The sequence below is a fragment of the Brienomyrus brachyistius genome, chromosome 8 (genome assembly GCF_023856365.1).
Source record: "Brienomyrus brachyistius isolate T26 chromosome 8, BBRACH_0.4, whole genome shotgun sequence".
Lineage (NCBI taxonomy): Eukaryota > Metazoa > Chordata > Actinopteri > Osteoglossiformes > Mormyridae > Brienomyrus > Brienomyrus brachyistius.
In genome coordinates, this window is record NC_064540.1 from 26,512,148 (window position 1) to 26,527,655 (window position 15,508).

The 15,508-nt window shown below is 41.0% G+C and overlaps 1 protein-coding gene across 1 annotated transcript; it reads right to left on the reverse strand.

Annotated features, from left to right (window-relative positions):
- Positions 1-6,807: 6,807 nt before the first annotated feature.
- timm17a (translocase of inner mitochondrial membrane 17 homolog A (yeast)) lies at positions 6,808-10,901 on the reverse strand. Its single transcript, XM_049023108.1, has 6 exons — positions 10,749-10,901; positions 10,034-10,133; positions 9,190-9,253; positions 8,449-8,577; positions 8,062-8,172; positions 6,808-7,755 (listed from the first exon to the last, which is right to left on the reverse strand). Exons 1-6 carry the CDS (start codon positions 10,772-10,774, stop codon positions 7,685-7,687), a joined length of 501 nt encoding a protein of 166 aa, XP_048879065.1. The 5' UTR covers positions 10,775-10,901; the 3' UTR covers positions 6,808-7,684.
- Positions 10,902-15,508: the final 4,607 nt, after the last annotated feature.

Below are 15,508 nucleotides of genomic sequence, written 5' to 3' on the forward strand. Positions count from 1 at the left end.
TTGCCCACGTGAGCATTGAAGTCCCCCAGCAGAACAAGAGAGTCCCCAGGAGGAGTGCTTTCCGACACCCCTTCCAAGGACTCCAAAAAGGGTGGGTATTCCTAACTGCCGTTTGGCGCATAAGAAGAAAACAGAAGAAAACAGATCAACCACAGTCAGCTCCAAATGCACAGAATTCTGTGGTGAAGACAGACAACCAAGGTCATGCTCCAAAACATACTCTCTGTCCTTTTTCCCTTTTGATTTTACTGGGATTTTTACTGGGATTTGTTTTTACTTGGTTTGCAAGTGGACCTAGGATAGCTGGAAGACTGATGAGTAGCGGGTTTTAAAATGCATGTTCACTAGTGCAATATGAGGTTGCTGTGTGGTGTATTTGTAACTTTTAGTGTGTGCTGTCTTAAGTACTTGAAGGCCTTAGACCACAGCAACTTGTCAGTGCAAAATCTTAGTATCGTAGTTTGAGTAGCTTAAAATGCTGATGGCTTTGTCTGTTTCCAGCTCGTTTGGCCAAGTTGTTAAGCATGCCATCGAAATCGGCAGCATAGATCAGTAGATTGTCCAAGTAGATGATGTAGATGGTTGTGGGGGACTTAGACCAGTACTCACTCCATCAATCTCTCAAAGGTAGCTGGGGTGATGCAGAATCCGAATGTAATCAACTGGAAGTGCCACAGACCCAGATCTGCATGCTCAGCTCATTCAGCTATGTCATGACCCAGGGAACAGGGAGAACTATGGGGACCGTGAGTGGGGAGAAACCTAGGGGAACATAATGAACAGAACGGGATGACCAATGACACCCACTGGCCAAACAGGGAACTTAGGGAAATGACAGACAGAATGGGATAAGGCAGGGACTGATCCTGACGTGTATAAAAACTTTTTTCATAGCAGCAACTAATTTTCCTGTAAGAACATTATGTTGGGGGCGACATGGTGGTGCAGTGGTTAGCACTGTTGCCTCACACTTCTGGGACCCGGGTTCGAGTCTCCGCCTGGGTTACATGTGTGCGGACTTTGCATGTTCTCCCCATGTCGTCATGGGGTTTCCTCCGGGTACTCCGGTTTCCCCCCACAGTCCAAAAATATGCTGAGGCTAATTTGCCCATAGGTGTGCATGTGTGAGTGAATGGTGTGTGAGTGTGCCCTGCGATGGGCTGGCCCCCCATCCTGGGTTGTTCTCTGCCTTGTGCCCATTGCTTTCGGGATAGGCTCCAGACCCCCCCGCAACCCAGTAGGATAAGCGGTTTGGAAAACAGATGGATGGATGGAACATTATGTCCATAATGAAGGGATCAGCAGCAATCCTAAATGTAATGTGACAGATATTCATTTCATCTGAGAACAGAGTGGTAATGGTAGCACAACAATGATAAAGATAGATGTATTGAGAATATATTCCAAAAAATGGTTTTAGGTACTCCAATTATTTGCTGTGGCATTCAGTGGGGTGCATTTGCAATTGACTACTTGAATGTAAAAGATGTCAATGAAATATTCAATTTGAATGCATTTCTTCTTACATTGATTCTAAAATTCTAACTGCACTGTCTGAATTTGCTCAGTTGACTAGCATATTAATCATGTCCAAGTTTCAGACCTCTTGAGAAGTTGTTGGACCAAAGCTACACCATAGTGTTGTCACTTCTTCATTTTGCAGAAATCCAACATACATGGTGTTAACAGTTTTTTTTGGTTAGCAGACACTTCTATACAAAGCAACAAACTATTAATAATGCAGCTTCATTTTGTCTCTAGAGCAATTGGGGTTACTGGGTCCTTGCTTAGTGGCCCAACAGAGACATCACTATGCTGGTTAAAGGATTTGAACCCGCTACCTTTCGACCACATGTCTAATCTTCAGGGCAACACACCAACCTGTCAGTTACAGAAAGAGAAACTGACAAACAAGCAAAACATAACCAGACCTCAAAACCTGGGCAGGCAAGGAACACTAGAGGAAAAAAGCAAACTAGAAATATGGTATCAGGAGGAGCTGGAGAAACACAGATACAAATTATCAAACCCTGTAATTAATAATAGCCCAGAAAAATGTTAAATTACTCAAACTAGTAATGCTATCTAAAGATATCATGAAGATACCCCACCATGGCCATGTAACAACTGTGTAACACGGCGCTGTGTGACCAGCATGTATTGGTCCAGTGGTAACATCCTTGTTCCTGGATCAGTTATGGGAGCAACAGTAGTTGCTGGAGAGATAGAGTTTAGACATTTACAGTAAAGCTGTTCAGCACACATTGTCTATGACTGTTAGTAAAGCGACTGTAGGTGCAGAGTCGGTGTCACTAGTGGGCACACTCAAACCAGTGCCACCCCTATTGACAACTTTTATGGTTGCATCCTGGTAACACCACTGGTGCCACCCCCCAGTAATATCCCACCTATGGGATTTGTTCTTGACCAGACCCTGGCGAAATGGTTTGGTGAGTTTAACAATTATACTACAATTATACAAATTATACAAATAAACACCTGGTTCAGTAAATACCAATGTTTTTTTTTTTTAACTGAAGGCAGGGATAGTCAGCCCATTAGGCAACTCAGGTGGCTGCGTGGGGCACCAACTTTGAAGGGCAATTTCATTTTGTTTCGGACAATGAACACCGCGCCGTCACATCATGAGGCAAATAAGTGACAATCCACAATGCAGTGAAATTAACTGGATAAGTCGATGCCCACAGAAGTATGTGTAAACTCAGTAGTGCCGTGACAGAACAGCTACACAATGTGAGGACAGGGGAAGACGTCAAGGATGGTGCAAAAAACGAGGACATTTCAAAATGAAGAAGCAAAAGCTATCAGGGGATCAATACCATAAAAGGAAAAGGAAGAAGAAGAGAGGCGTACTAAACACAAAGGTCAGTAAATTCTGTCATTGCTCAAAATATTCTCCCATTGGGGGTATTAAAATTAGCACGATTAAAGTTAATGCGATTGAAAAAATAATACGACTAAGATTGATGCTAATGTGTTAACTTTAGGAACCCACATTTTTAAATTGATTCTTAAAAACCTGCATCTTGGTTTGGTTGATATATAACAGATGGATTTAGTTTAAATATAGTGTGTTTTCTTCAAAGCACCTGCAATTTAAGATATATTATTACTGATGTCATGTGGGACCTGTGGGACCTGTTCAAGCCGGATGGGTTGCACCTGAACCAGAGGGGAACCAGTGTATTGGGGAGGCGTATGTGTAGAGTCGTTGAGGAATGTTTAAACTAGGGACTGGGGGGGCAGGGAGGTTAGTTAACTATGTCAGTGGGGGGAAACGGAAAGCCCCAAATAATCATATTGTAAGTGGGCACCGTAATAGGCCTACCCTTTGTTGTCTGTATTTAAACGCCAGAAGTATTAGGAATAAAATTCATGATTTAGAGGCTTTTGTCTCATCGGACTCTTATGATATTATAGGAATAACTGAAACGTGGTTGAGTGAAAAGGATGGACAAGAATATAATATGGATGGTTACACGTTGTTCCGTAAGGATCGTTTAGGGAAAAAGGGAGGTGGTGTTGCAGTATATGTAAAGGAAAACTTGCAGGCAAGGGAACTTACTGATATAAATAAAACTACGGAAGCAATATGGGTAAAATTAGATGCTAAAAACTCAAATAGCCTAATTGTCGGTGTTTGTTACAGAACACCTAATATAGCTGCTGAGGAAAGCAGATTGTTATACAGCGAGATTAGGACTATGAGCAATAAAAATGATGTGGTAGTTATGGGTGATTTTAATCTACCAGGAATGCAGTGGGACATTGTCACTGGCTCTTCAGAAAATGAACTGGAGATGGTGGAATTAGTACAGGATTGTTTTTTTACTCAGTTTGTTAACACCCCTACCAGGGGAGATGCCATTCTTGATCTTGTTCTCTCTAATAACCAGGACAGGATTGGTAAATTAGACGTTTTAGAACCACTTGACAGTAGCGATCATAACATGGTCAAATTTGAGGTTAAGTTTAGTGTTCGAAGAGCTAAGTCCAAATCAAAAATATATAATGTTAGGAAGGCTGACTTTAAGTGTATGAGACTAAAACTAGAAACTGTGAACTGGATGCAGTTAAATAACAAAACTGTTGAAGAGGCCTGGGAATTTTTTAAAAGCACATTATTGCAAGTGCAAGAGGACTTCATACCTGTTTCCAGCAAGAATAAATCTAGGAAATTGCAACCTAGGTGGTTTACTAGGGATATAAAGCATAAAGTAAGGAGGAAAAGGGCTTTGTTCCAGCAATGGAAATTAACTGATGATGACAGAATTAAGCAGGAATATCTAAGTCTACAGGCTGAGTTAAAAAAATGATATTAGACGAGCTAAAAGAAATGTCGAAAGGATGGTTGCATTGGAAGCTAAGGATGACGTTAAAAGTTTCTTCCAGTATTTTAACTCTAAAAGAGCTCTAAAACCTGAAATTACTAATCTGCAGGATAGTAAGGGTCTTATAATAGTAAACGACATTGATATAGCAAATGAGTTCAATGATAGTTTTGCACGGGTATTCACTGTTGAGGACCTTAGTAATTTACCAGTCATTACCTATCCAGCATTGTCTATAGCTAATATATATATAACTGAAGCAGATGTTTTGCAAAGCCTAGCTAAGCTCAAAATAAATAAATCACAGGGCCCTGATGGCATCTTACCTATAGTGTTAAAAGAGATGAGGGATATTATTTGCCGACCCTTAACTTTACTGTTTCAAAAATCCTTATCTGAAGGTGTGGTACCTTCTGATTGGAAGCACGCCTTCATAACGCCTATTTTCAAAAAAGGGGATAGAAGTAATTTGTCTAACTATAGGCCAATCAGTCTAACTTGTATAACTGGTAAAGTTATGGAGGCTATAATCAAAGAGAAAATGATAGATTACCTGGACTCCAATAACATTTTGCGGGATAGCCAGCATGGATTTAGAAGAGGTAGATCCTGTTTAACAAATCTGTTGGAGTTTTTTGAGGAAGCTACTCAGGAAGTTGATGATAAGAAGGCCTATGATGTCATCTACTTAGATTTCCAAAAGGCTTTTGATGTTGTCCCCCACAAGAGGCTCCTACTTAAACTCAAAGCGACTGGTATTTTAGGTACCGTAGCGACCTGGATTGATAACTGGTTAACAGATAGGAAACAGCGAGTAGTTATAAGAGGCACAATGTCACAGTGGGCTTGCGTTCATAGTGGGGTACCGCAGGGTTCGATTTTAGGACCACTATTGTTCCTAATTTACATAAATGATATGGATACCAATATATACAGTAAACTGGTGAAATTTGCAGATGACACCAAGGTGGGTGGTGTAGCAGATACTGAATTAGTGGCTCAGCAGCTACAGCGGGATCTTGATTTAATTAGTGACTGGGCCGATACCTGGCAGATGAAATTTAACGTCGATAAATGTAAGGTACTCCATCTAGGGAGCAGAAATATAAAGTACAGGTATTTCATGGGTGTCACTGAAATAAAGGTAGCTGATCATGAGAAAGACCTTGGTGTGTATGTTGATGCTTCCATGTCCCATTCTCGCCAGTGTGGGGAAGCAATAAAAAAGGCCAATAGGATGTTGGGGTATATCTCCAGGTGTGTGGAGTTTAAGTCAAGGGAGGTAATGCTAAGATTATACAATTCCTTGGTGAGACCTCACCTAGAATATTGTGTGCAGGTTTGGTCACCATATCTTAAAAAGGACATTGTGGCCTTAGAAAAGGTGCAGCGTAGGGCCACAAAAATGATTCCTGGTCTTAGAGGAATGTCATACGAGGAACGGTTACTTGAGCTAAATCTGTTCAGTCTCAAGCAAAGGAGATTGAGGGGGGACATGATCCAGGTATATAAGATTCTAACAGGTTTGGATGCTGTTCAACCAAATAGTTACTTCAGCATTAGTTTAAATACACGAACTCGTGGCCATAGGTGGAAATTAGCGGGAGAACATTTCAAGCTGGATTTAAGGAAGCACTTCTTTACGCAGCGTGTAGTCAGAGTATGGAATAGCCTTCCTGATAATGTAGTGCAAGCTGAATCCTTGGGTTCCTTTAAATCAGAGCTAGATAAGATTTTAACGACTCTGAGCTATTAGTTTAGTTCTCCCCAAGCGAGCTTGATGGGCCGAATGGCCTCCTCTCGTTTGTATAGTTCTTATGTTCTTATGTAACATATTATTAATTGCATTATTATACTAAACAATAATCTATTTTTTTCGCCCAACTAAAGGCTGCAGTATAAACTCACCTGTGAGGGGAAAAGGATCAGCAGAGAACATTTGAACATCACTGTGATACGCATCTGGGTTGATGTTCGAAGGCCACCTTTGAAACAAGATGACCTTGCTGTTCATCTCAAGGCATCATAGATGTCCATGCATGCAAAAATGTTTAACGCATTTTTAAGTTTACAGTATCAGCATTGATATGCAAAAAAGGAATCTTAGCCCTTCAAATAAAAAATATTTTCTAGTTTTGGACATATTTTGGGCAACAAATATGGATATTCAGTTTGCTGTACTCTAAATTTCTCTAAATATCAATCCCCAGGATTATTAAAGATGTTTTTTGTTTTTTCCTCATGATAGGTTCACAGAGGCAGGTAAAATGTACATTTCTCTTGTTTTGAAAGACATTTCAATTAGCACTGTAAAGGGAAATGTATTTTAAAGAAAAGTTTAGAAAGGTTACAACAGAATCCTGAACAAATGAGGGATTCCAAACCACATCCTTCTCATGTGCATTCCAGAACGCCTTCTCTTTTCCACCATAACTGAAGGAAAGTGCAGCGGGAATACCATCAGCATTCTGAATGTTTATTAATCATTTATCCAATCAGTAATACATATATTTTCAATCTGTCAGTTTGCGATAAACCTTGAACAAATACTAGGATTATGCTTCCTAAGATGGTGGTCCTAAGAGCTGCACTGTATGCATTTTTGCCTTTGGCACAGATACATACTATGCATGGAAAAAAAAAAATCATCAGTCATTGATTCTTTAGTCTTCCAGACTTTTCACATAAACTGGCCTGTGGCAAGGCTCAAGACCTTCTGCTGATAAATAAAAAGGTCACCTTGAATTCAACATAATGTCCATATACAGGCTATACAGGGATAACCTGCACACCTGCAACAAACTGTACTACATTACTGCATTTAAATTGTAGGTAACACTACAAGAAAAAGAAACTGAGCACATTACAGCAAATGAGCAGTACATACCAAGTCTTTTATATTCAGATACAGAATATGACTGGGATACATCGAATGGCCCTGTTATAACGGGGGGGTGAAGTGTACACACATTCCCCGAATATTGATATAAATAACAGTCAAGTATTCCAACATCACATTGGTTAGCAGAAGTATCACGAATCCATACAATATCTTGAGGATAAAGTTACTAATTTAATTGGTAGGAATTTATCTCAATTACGGTTTCAGTCCAGCTTGAAGGATAACTTTGCACATGCAACAGACAAGGCTCAGAGAATGATGAAATCTGTCCCATCACACAGTCTCCAGGAGGTGGCGACATTGTAGTAATGCTCGCTATGTAGGACCTCCCACAGTTTTTCAGTGTCACTTGTGCATCCAAGATTTGAGTTTATGGAAAACATTTTTTAAAAGCCTAGAGGTAAGCAGGAACGAGATAATGGTGGTCCTCTCACTGGTATTGCCTGTAGTCCCCAAAGGGTGAGGCTGGCATGGGCGTGGTCTCCTCCGCAAACTGGGGACCTGGGGGTGTACAGGTGAACAAATGGGCTATGTAAACGCGTGCATTTTAACCACACATTATAAGAGCTACATTGTGGAAAAATAATACAGTAAATGGTCTTTGACTACAATTTATCAACTGTAAAAATTAGAGGAGTTCTTTACTTAACTCCTGAAGATTCTAATCTACTTTGGGCCCAAGAAAATGGACACCAGAAGCCACCTAAACTTAAACATATAAATCCACTTAACTGGCAACAATGTTGCGTTCTCCAAATGCGTCTGAATTTCAACATGCCAGTTTTGTGAAATTACTGCAACACTCACCGGTTGGAAATTGTGAAGACGCGAACCGTGTGAGCAGGATTCCAGCTCCCTCGATCAGGGCTAGGAGTACGCCTCCTACTGCAGCAGAACCCACCATAGCCAGAGGCCCATCTGAGGTAGGGGACAATGAAAGAATCAGACCACACCAGGTTATCGGAATCCCTAAATGTGTATCAGTTTTACACACGTTGTTCTACATGTATGGTGCATTATGAAGCCCTCCTTTGACTTGATCCCCTTCAAACAGCACCATAATAAATTAAATGCAGCATTAGAAGGGTAGATGTGCTGCTCCATATGAACATTCTCAAATGCATTTGTGCCTTCGTTGAATGAGCCAATTCCTGTGTGTCTGCATCCATTTCGGGTCGTCATGGCAACACTTACTTCGTGCTGCAAGAATGGCCCCCGTCATGGCCCCACTAGTAATAGAGTTCCAGGGGTCCTCCTTCCCTCGCACCTTGACCAGCCCACAATCGATCATAGAGAAGAGGCCACCCCACACTGCAAAGCTACCTGGTGGATATACACATGCGCCTCAAGACATGTCTATAAAAACCCCCATGACAAGTACAATTAATCTACTTCTGTCTGTTTACTATAATTACTAAAATAAAATTACCCTTCAGCAAGAAACTCAGGTCTATCAAAACCAGAACCACACCCTACAAAAAACAGCTTCTTCCCTTCAACAGTTGAACTCATCAACAAGACCATCGCAGACATAGTCCCTGCCTTTGTCACTCTCCCACTCACTCTGCACAAATTTTTTGTACATCTTTTTCATGTACTGGACATCATATATTTTCATACTTTTATATTCCAAAATTCATACATCTGTTACTTCTATTGTCCTTATAAATACTGTTAGTATGTTACACAGTTTGCACTGCTCTGCACTAATTTATTCCTTTATTCTATTATTTCTGCTAATGTATTTTTCTTAATTTATGATCTTCCATATTACTTGTGACTGTAAGCACCAACACTGCCAAAACAAATTTCTAGTACATGCAACTGTACCTGACCAATAAAGAAATTCTGATTCTGATTAAAATGACCGTCAATATTTTGCTGAAATAACTATCTTTCCATTTACTGTCATGAATACAGGAAGCTGATGTTCACCTCCAAGCTGTGGAGCTCTAGTCTTGATGGCCGTCATGCTCCCTCTTAACCTGTGGCTCATTCCCTAATGAACAGTTAAAAAAAAAAAAAAAAAAAGTCTTCAGTTCAGTTCTCCAGGACCCCAATACTTCACAATATTAGCATCATTAATGCAGCATGTTAGACAAGTCTAAAAATGGAAAATACACCTGCCCCCTTACAGCTAGAACCATCTGCATTCATGAGAAGATGTACACCTGTTGTTCATATTCTACTTGATGCATGGACTAAGCAGTTACATGTCGTCTGGTCTGTCCTTGCGCAGTGTTTTTATTTTTATTTGTATGTAGCCAGGGTGTTGCGGTGGTTAGCACTGTTGCCTCACATCTCTGGGACCGAGTCTCCGCCTGGGTCACATGTGTGCGGAATTTGCATGTTCTCCCCATGTCGTCATGGGGTTTCCTCCGGGTACTCCGGTTTTCCCCGCACAGTCCAGAAACACGCTGAGGCTGATCTTATTTGCTAAATTGCCCGTAGGAGTGTATGTGAGTGAATGGTATGTGAGTGTGCCCTGCGATGGGCTGGCCCCCCATCCTGGGGTGTTCCCTGCCTCCTGCCCATTGCTTCCGGGATAGGCTCTAGACCCCCCGCAACACAGTAGGATAAGTGGTTTGGAAAATGGATGGATGTATGTAGCCAGGTACCCTACATATGTGCTGAATTGAGCCAAGCCTCTGTGTGATTTTGATTTTCTTTTATTTTGTTCTATACTGCTGAGATTGCCTGATAATGTTTGTCAATGGCAATAAAGTTCCAAAAACGCACGTAAAGGAACATCAAAATATAACATTAACAAGACACTCACTGCGGGTGAATTTCTGAAGCCTTTGACCGCCTGGAAGATGCCCCCACCGATGGCCCCCATAGTGAACGCTCCCCCGCAATCGTCCACGATTCTCCAAGGGCTGTGGATATTAGTATTTCGTTAATCAGTAAGGCAAGGTTAAATCAGCGAGCATGCTCGAATATTTAACCATAATTACTAATCTAGCGCAGCCACGGTGTTCAGGGGACAGACCTAGTTCGATACTGATCAATGCTGACAGTTTGACGACCCCACCCCCAGCACCAAACATGCAACACGTTAGCAAAGTATACCGATTAACGCTGTATTTTGTTCTTAACACCGTTTATAGGTAAAATCAAACACAAATCCATAAATATACAAAGGTTTTCGACAGTGCAGATATTCCATTAGAATGCCCGATATAACACATCAAACCTTAGCTACATCATCAAAAATAGGACTCGAAAGTAAAAAAATAACGTGTAGCCTTAGAACCGTAAACATTATATAGTTTTCAGACGTTAAGTTTCCTGTCGTTCGTCATTCTGGCCGGCAGATAACTGTTACACAAGGTCAACCGGCGAAACACTGTCACCGGCCAAACAGATATCAGCGTATAAAGATGTTTTTCACTATGCTTTGCATCAATCGAATCGTTTATTTGAGGAAATATGTAGCCTGTTAATTAATTTCTGTAATCAAGTAAAGACAAAATGTTTAAAAAGATATTTACCATGGTTCACGTGCGTATTCCTCCATTTTCTTCTGGCTGTCTCACTGCGGCCTTCCCGGTGAAGGGTAGCTGATTGACGTCACAGCAAACGTCACAGCAAAGAGCCTTTCCGGAACAAACTGCGGACACGTGACTTTACCCATCTGGGGCTTGTACTACGTACGAAGCGGGGTTACTGGCTTATCGGGGTAACTTTTCGGATTTAAGGCAGTCTGGGCGAAATGTAAGTGAACGAATATTAAGTTCATTTAAACTGTGGTACCTTAAATCCGACAAGTTACCCCGATAAGTCAGCAACCCCGGTTCGTAGTACAGACTAATGGTGGTTGAGGTAGAGAAAAAACAGTTATTGCCAGAGCGAGATTTAAAGTAGTTTTCCAGATATTTTGAACAGTGCATTATTACATCACACTAAGGGAGAGGACACTGATATTTACTCACAGGCAGGGCTGGACTGATATTAAAAAATCAGTCCTAGACTTTTATTCAGACAGGCCCACCACATGTACATACCCAGGCACAGTCCAGGTCTGATTACCCATCAAACTGAACTGAACTCTTATAACACAGAAAGAGTACCGACTGAAAAAAATTGTGGTCATAAATAATAATAATACATTTTATTTATAATGCCCTTTACATCACAAGATCTCAAAGGGCTACAAGTTAAAATAAAAGAGACAAAATTAACAGTTTAAAAGTAAACAATTTTCAAACCTCTAAATGGAGGAACCAAAGGTTTTGTTAAAAAGAAAAGTCTTTAGATGCTTTTTAAAACAGTCAGTGGGTTGTGGTGCCCTCAGGAAGTCAGGGAGGGCATTCCATAGGCGTGGAGCAGCAGCACAGAAAGCCCTATCTCCCATAGTCTTTAGATTGGTTCTTGGTTTGTGGAGGAGGTTTGCGTGCGTAGAACGGAGGGAACGTGTTGCACGTTGTGGGTTGATAAGTTCTTTGAGGTGGGGAGGGAGGCATGTCCATGGATGCATTGATGTGTAAAAAGCAAAACATTATATTCAATCCTGATGGAGACGGGAAGCCAATGAAGTGAGTGGAGAATGGGAGTGATGTGCTCATGTTTTCGCACTCTCATCAGGATCCTAGCTGCAGAGTTTTGAATGTATTGGAGCCTCTACAGGCTCTTGCTAGGTATCCCAAAGAGAAGTGCATTACAGTAGTCCAGTCTAGAGGAGATAAAGGCATGGACCAGCTTTTCGGCATCAGATAGGGAAAGAATGGGGCGGAGTTTGGAAATGTTCCGGAGATGGTAGAAGGAGGTCTTGCAGAGGTGGTTGATAGGGGTTTCAAAGGTGAGTTGGGGATCCATTTTTACGCCAAGATTTGTGACTGTTGATGAGAGAGAGATATTGGAGCCAGAGAAGATGATACTGGTTATGGGTGATGATTTCATCTGGTGAGAGGTGCCGACCAGAATGGCCTCGGTTTTGGAGCTGTTGAGTTGAAGGAAATTGTGATCCATCCAAACCTTTATCTCCTCCAGACAGACGGTGAGTTGAGACGGGGATGATGGGGATGATGAGAGTGGCGTTGCAGCTGTGGCATTTACATAAACCTGTGTATCGTTGGCGTAACAGTGGAAGGAAAGTCCATGGCGGCTGATGACCTGACCGAGCGGAGAAAGGTAGAGAATGAAGAGCATCGGGCCAAGAACTGACCCCTGGGGAACACCACAGGAGACTGTGTGTGGCTTTGAGGTGGAGTCACCCATAGCAAGGTACTCTATCCTGTTTGTGCGGTATGACTGGAACCAGCTGAGGGCAACGTCAGTGAGTCCAAAGGTGGAATGTAGCCAATTTAATAAGATGTCATGGTCAGCCGTATCAAATGCAGCAGATATGTCCAGGAGAATAAGCAAGGAGGAAGAGCCAGCATCGGATGACATCAGGAGATCATTTGTGACTCTTACGAGTGCAGTTTCTGTACTGTGATTTGACCGGAAACCAGATTGGAATTTTTCACAGAGGTTGTTGAGTTTCAGATGGTTATGCAGCTGGATGGCAACTACTTTCTCAATCATTTTAGATATGAAGGGGAGATTGGAGATGGGCCTATAATTGGAAGACTTCTGGGTCCAGGTTGTGTTTTTATAAGTGGTCTTATAATAGCTTTCTTTAAGACAGAAGGGATGTGACCAGTTTGAAGAGAGTGATTTATAACAGAGGATATAAGGGGACTTAAGATAGTGATATGGGTCTGCACCAGGGAAGTTGGAAAAGTGTCTAAGGCACAGGTGGAGGGTTTCATCTTCCTGATGATGTTTTGCACCTCTTCTAATGAAACCAGAGAAAAGCAGTTTAGGCGCTGAGAGATAGCACATGCTGAGGAAACGGTTTGGATCTGAGGACCAGAAAGGGCAGAGCGAATGTGTGCAATCTTGGATGTGAAATAATCCATGAAACGGTTGCACTGCTCTGCTGTAGTGCCAGTAAGTGGGAGGAGGGCTTGTGGTTCGAGAAGATGGTTAACAGTGGGGGTCTTTATATGACAACTTGTCTTTGTCTTTTAATCGTTACGTCCCGATTATACCTGCAAATTAGATGGGACGATAATGCTAATTAACAGGAAATTGTGAATCATTGTTAGGAGTATCGATCGAAACCGGTTATTATTAAAAGGGGACGTCATCTGTGTATTGCTGGTAGAGGGTTTTTGAATTGTCCTTCTGTCAGATGTAAATGGGGTAAAAAGGCGGTGGCCACGTTAGAGCTTGACCCTGCAAATGTTTGCGCAATATATATTAGTAGTTATCCATTAATATAAGTTATGACATAAGTTTCAGTTTTGAATCTACGCAACCTGGTATTGTGTTGATGCGACCATCAAGCTCAAAATTGAACCTCTGCTCCTTTTACCATAATCTATACCATAATCCTTATACCATACTTTATTACGTGTTTTGACATGATAACCCGAATCTTCAGTGTGATTTAAGCCAAAGTCTACATGCTAATAACAATTTTCAAGTGGCAGCAAACGAAGTATAGACCTATCGTAAAGCCGTATGCGTCGGTGCTTCAATATTAACTTCTATAACATTGAAAAAAAATGCTTTAACAAGATTAGCAAAATTGGTTTCCCAGATGTCTTCAGTCTGTCTTGTTGAATATTATTATTTTAACTAATGAATTTCTGAACTGAATGTTCCTTAACTTAAAATTCTATCAGCATTACCTCCGTATAGTTCCTGCCAGATTAAATTTTATAGGACTTTTATAGGAAATTTAGAGATGGACACCTTATTGTGTCAGCAAGGGAGTAATTAATAATAATAATAATAATAATTGATACTTTATTGATTTATTAATTAGTAGATTTGATAAAATGTCACAATTGTACCTCTTTAAATGTATTTAACCTCGTGAAAAAATGAAGAGAAGATCATACAGTAAGCAGTCAATGATAGTTCTTCAGAAGAGGGCCTACTATTGAATCCATCTTCCAAAGCTACTTTCTAGGGTGAGTCTGGAGTTTATCTCAGGAACACAAGGCAGGGGACACCCTTTATGGGTTGCCAGTCCAACACAGGGAATATCCTCAGACCCACAATCCAGGCAGAAATCTGTGCTGTCCTCATGAGTCCAACCATGGAGGAGTGAGGCTACAAGCTACATGGTGGCTATTGTCCCAAGTTAATTCAAACTAACTACAAATTATACCTTCAAGTCATGAGACAGAACTTCATTGCATACTGTGGTATTCCAGGACAAACGTTATACTGTATGCCGTGGATAAAGCCTACAGTCAACTTTGTATTAACACATATAAAATATGTTTTCCTAGGTTTCAGTTTCAATGGCATCAGGCTACTCCGAGCTTATAGAGTCCATGATTTCCTGAGGAAGTTAAATCAAGCTGAGGTGAGACCTGTAGACCTTCTCAACAACATGCTCTAACTGCAAAGGAACAGAAGGGGCATTAAAATGATGAGACCTTGATGCATTGCCATGTTTATAGACAGGGTACAGACTTGGAATGTTGTGGATATGGGAACAACATAGAAACGGTCACTGGAGAAAAAACTCATGTCTAAATTGCACCAGATATAACTAAATAAAAATATGGACACAATGGAACATGTATTCTATAGTATAATGACATACTCTATTGATAACCATTTACAAGATATTTAAACATCAACTTTAGTACATTTTATTCTTTTTCCTGCATTATTATTACTAATATAGGTATCTGATGACAAAAAGCCTATGGAACTGATGAAGCAACTGAGCTTAATCCTTTTTAAGGGTACAAATAAGGTTTTTTTTTTGGTTCTTGGAAATATCAGGTAAATATATTAAACAAATTTTTGCTGTGTGGGTTGAAGGTGGTGAATAATCATAATTAGCACGTTTAAATACATAAGACAGAGTCCCGCACAGTAAATAAATATTTATATTCTCCAGCAATGGAAGGAAATATTTACAGCGCTGTGGCTCCGCAATCCCCTCCCTCACCGATACCTCATCACCTTCTCCTCCTTTCCATCCAAGTAGAGCGCTCTGCAAGAAGGCCAGGCTAGGATAGCTGCTGGCCCTCATCCCACTATTAGAAACAGCAAAGGAATGAGCCACAGACCCTTTGAGAAATGACCAAATATAGGCAATTTGTGGGTTTGGAGGGTGAGGCTAATTTGACCAGAACATAAACTGTGCCTGCTGCCCGTTGCTTAGCTGGAGAACATTTAGTTGCAAGACAACAGACTGTACCGATGTACTGCAGCTGTTTAGCAAAGGAAGCAGGCA

Excerpts from the sequence above, each read along its gene's own strand:
- timm17a (XM_049023108.1), bottom strand. The coding sequence starts at position 10,774 with ATGGAGGAATACGCACGTGAACCATG. Across the intron at positions 10,134-10,748 it reads GAATACGCACGTGAACCATG|CCCTTGGAGAATCGTGGACG; the intron begins GTAAATATCTTT and ends TAATATCCACAG. Across the intron at positions 8,578-9,189 it reads TAGAGCTCCACAGCTTGGAG|GTAGCTTTGCAGTGTGGGGT; the intron begins GTGAACATCAGC and ends TATATCCACCAG.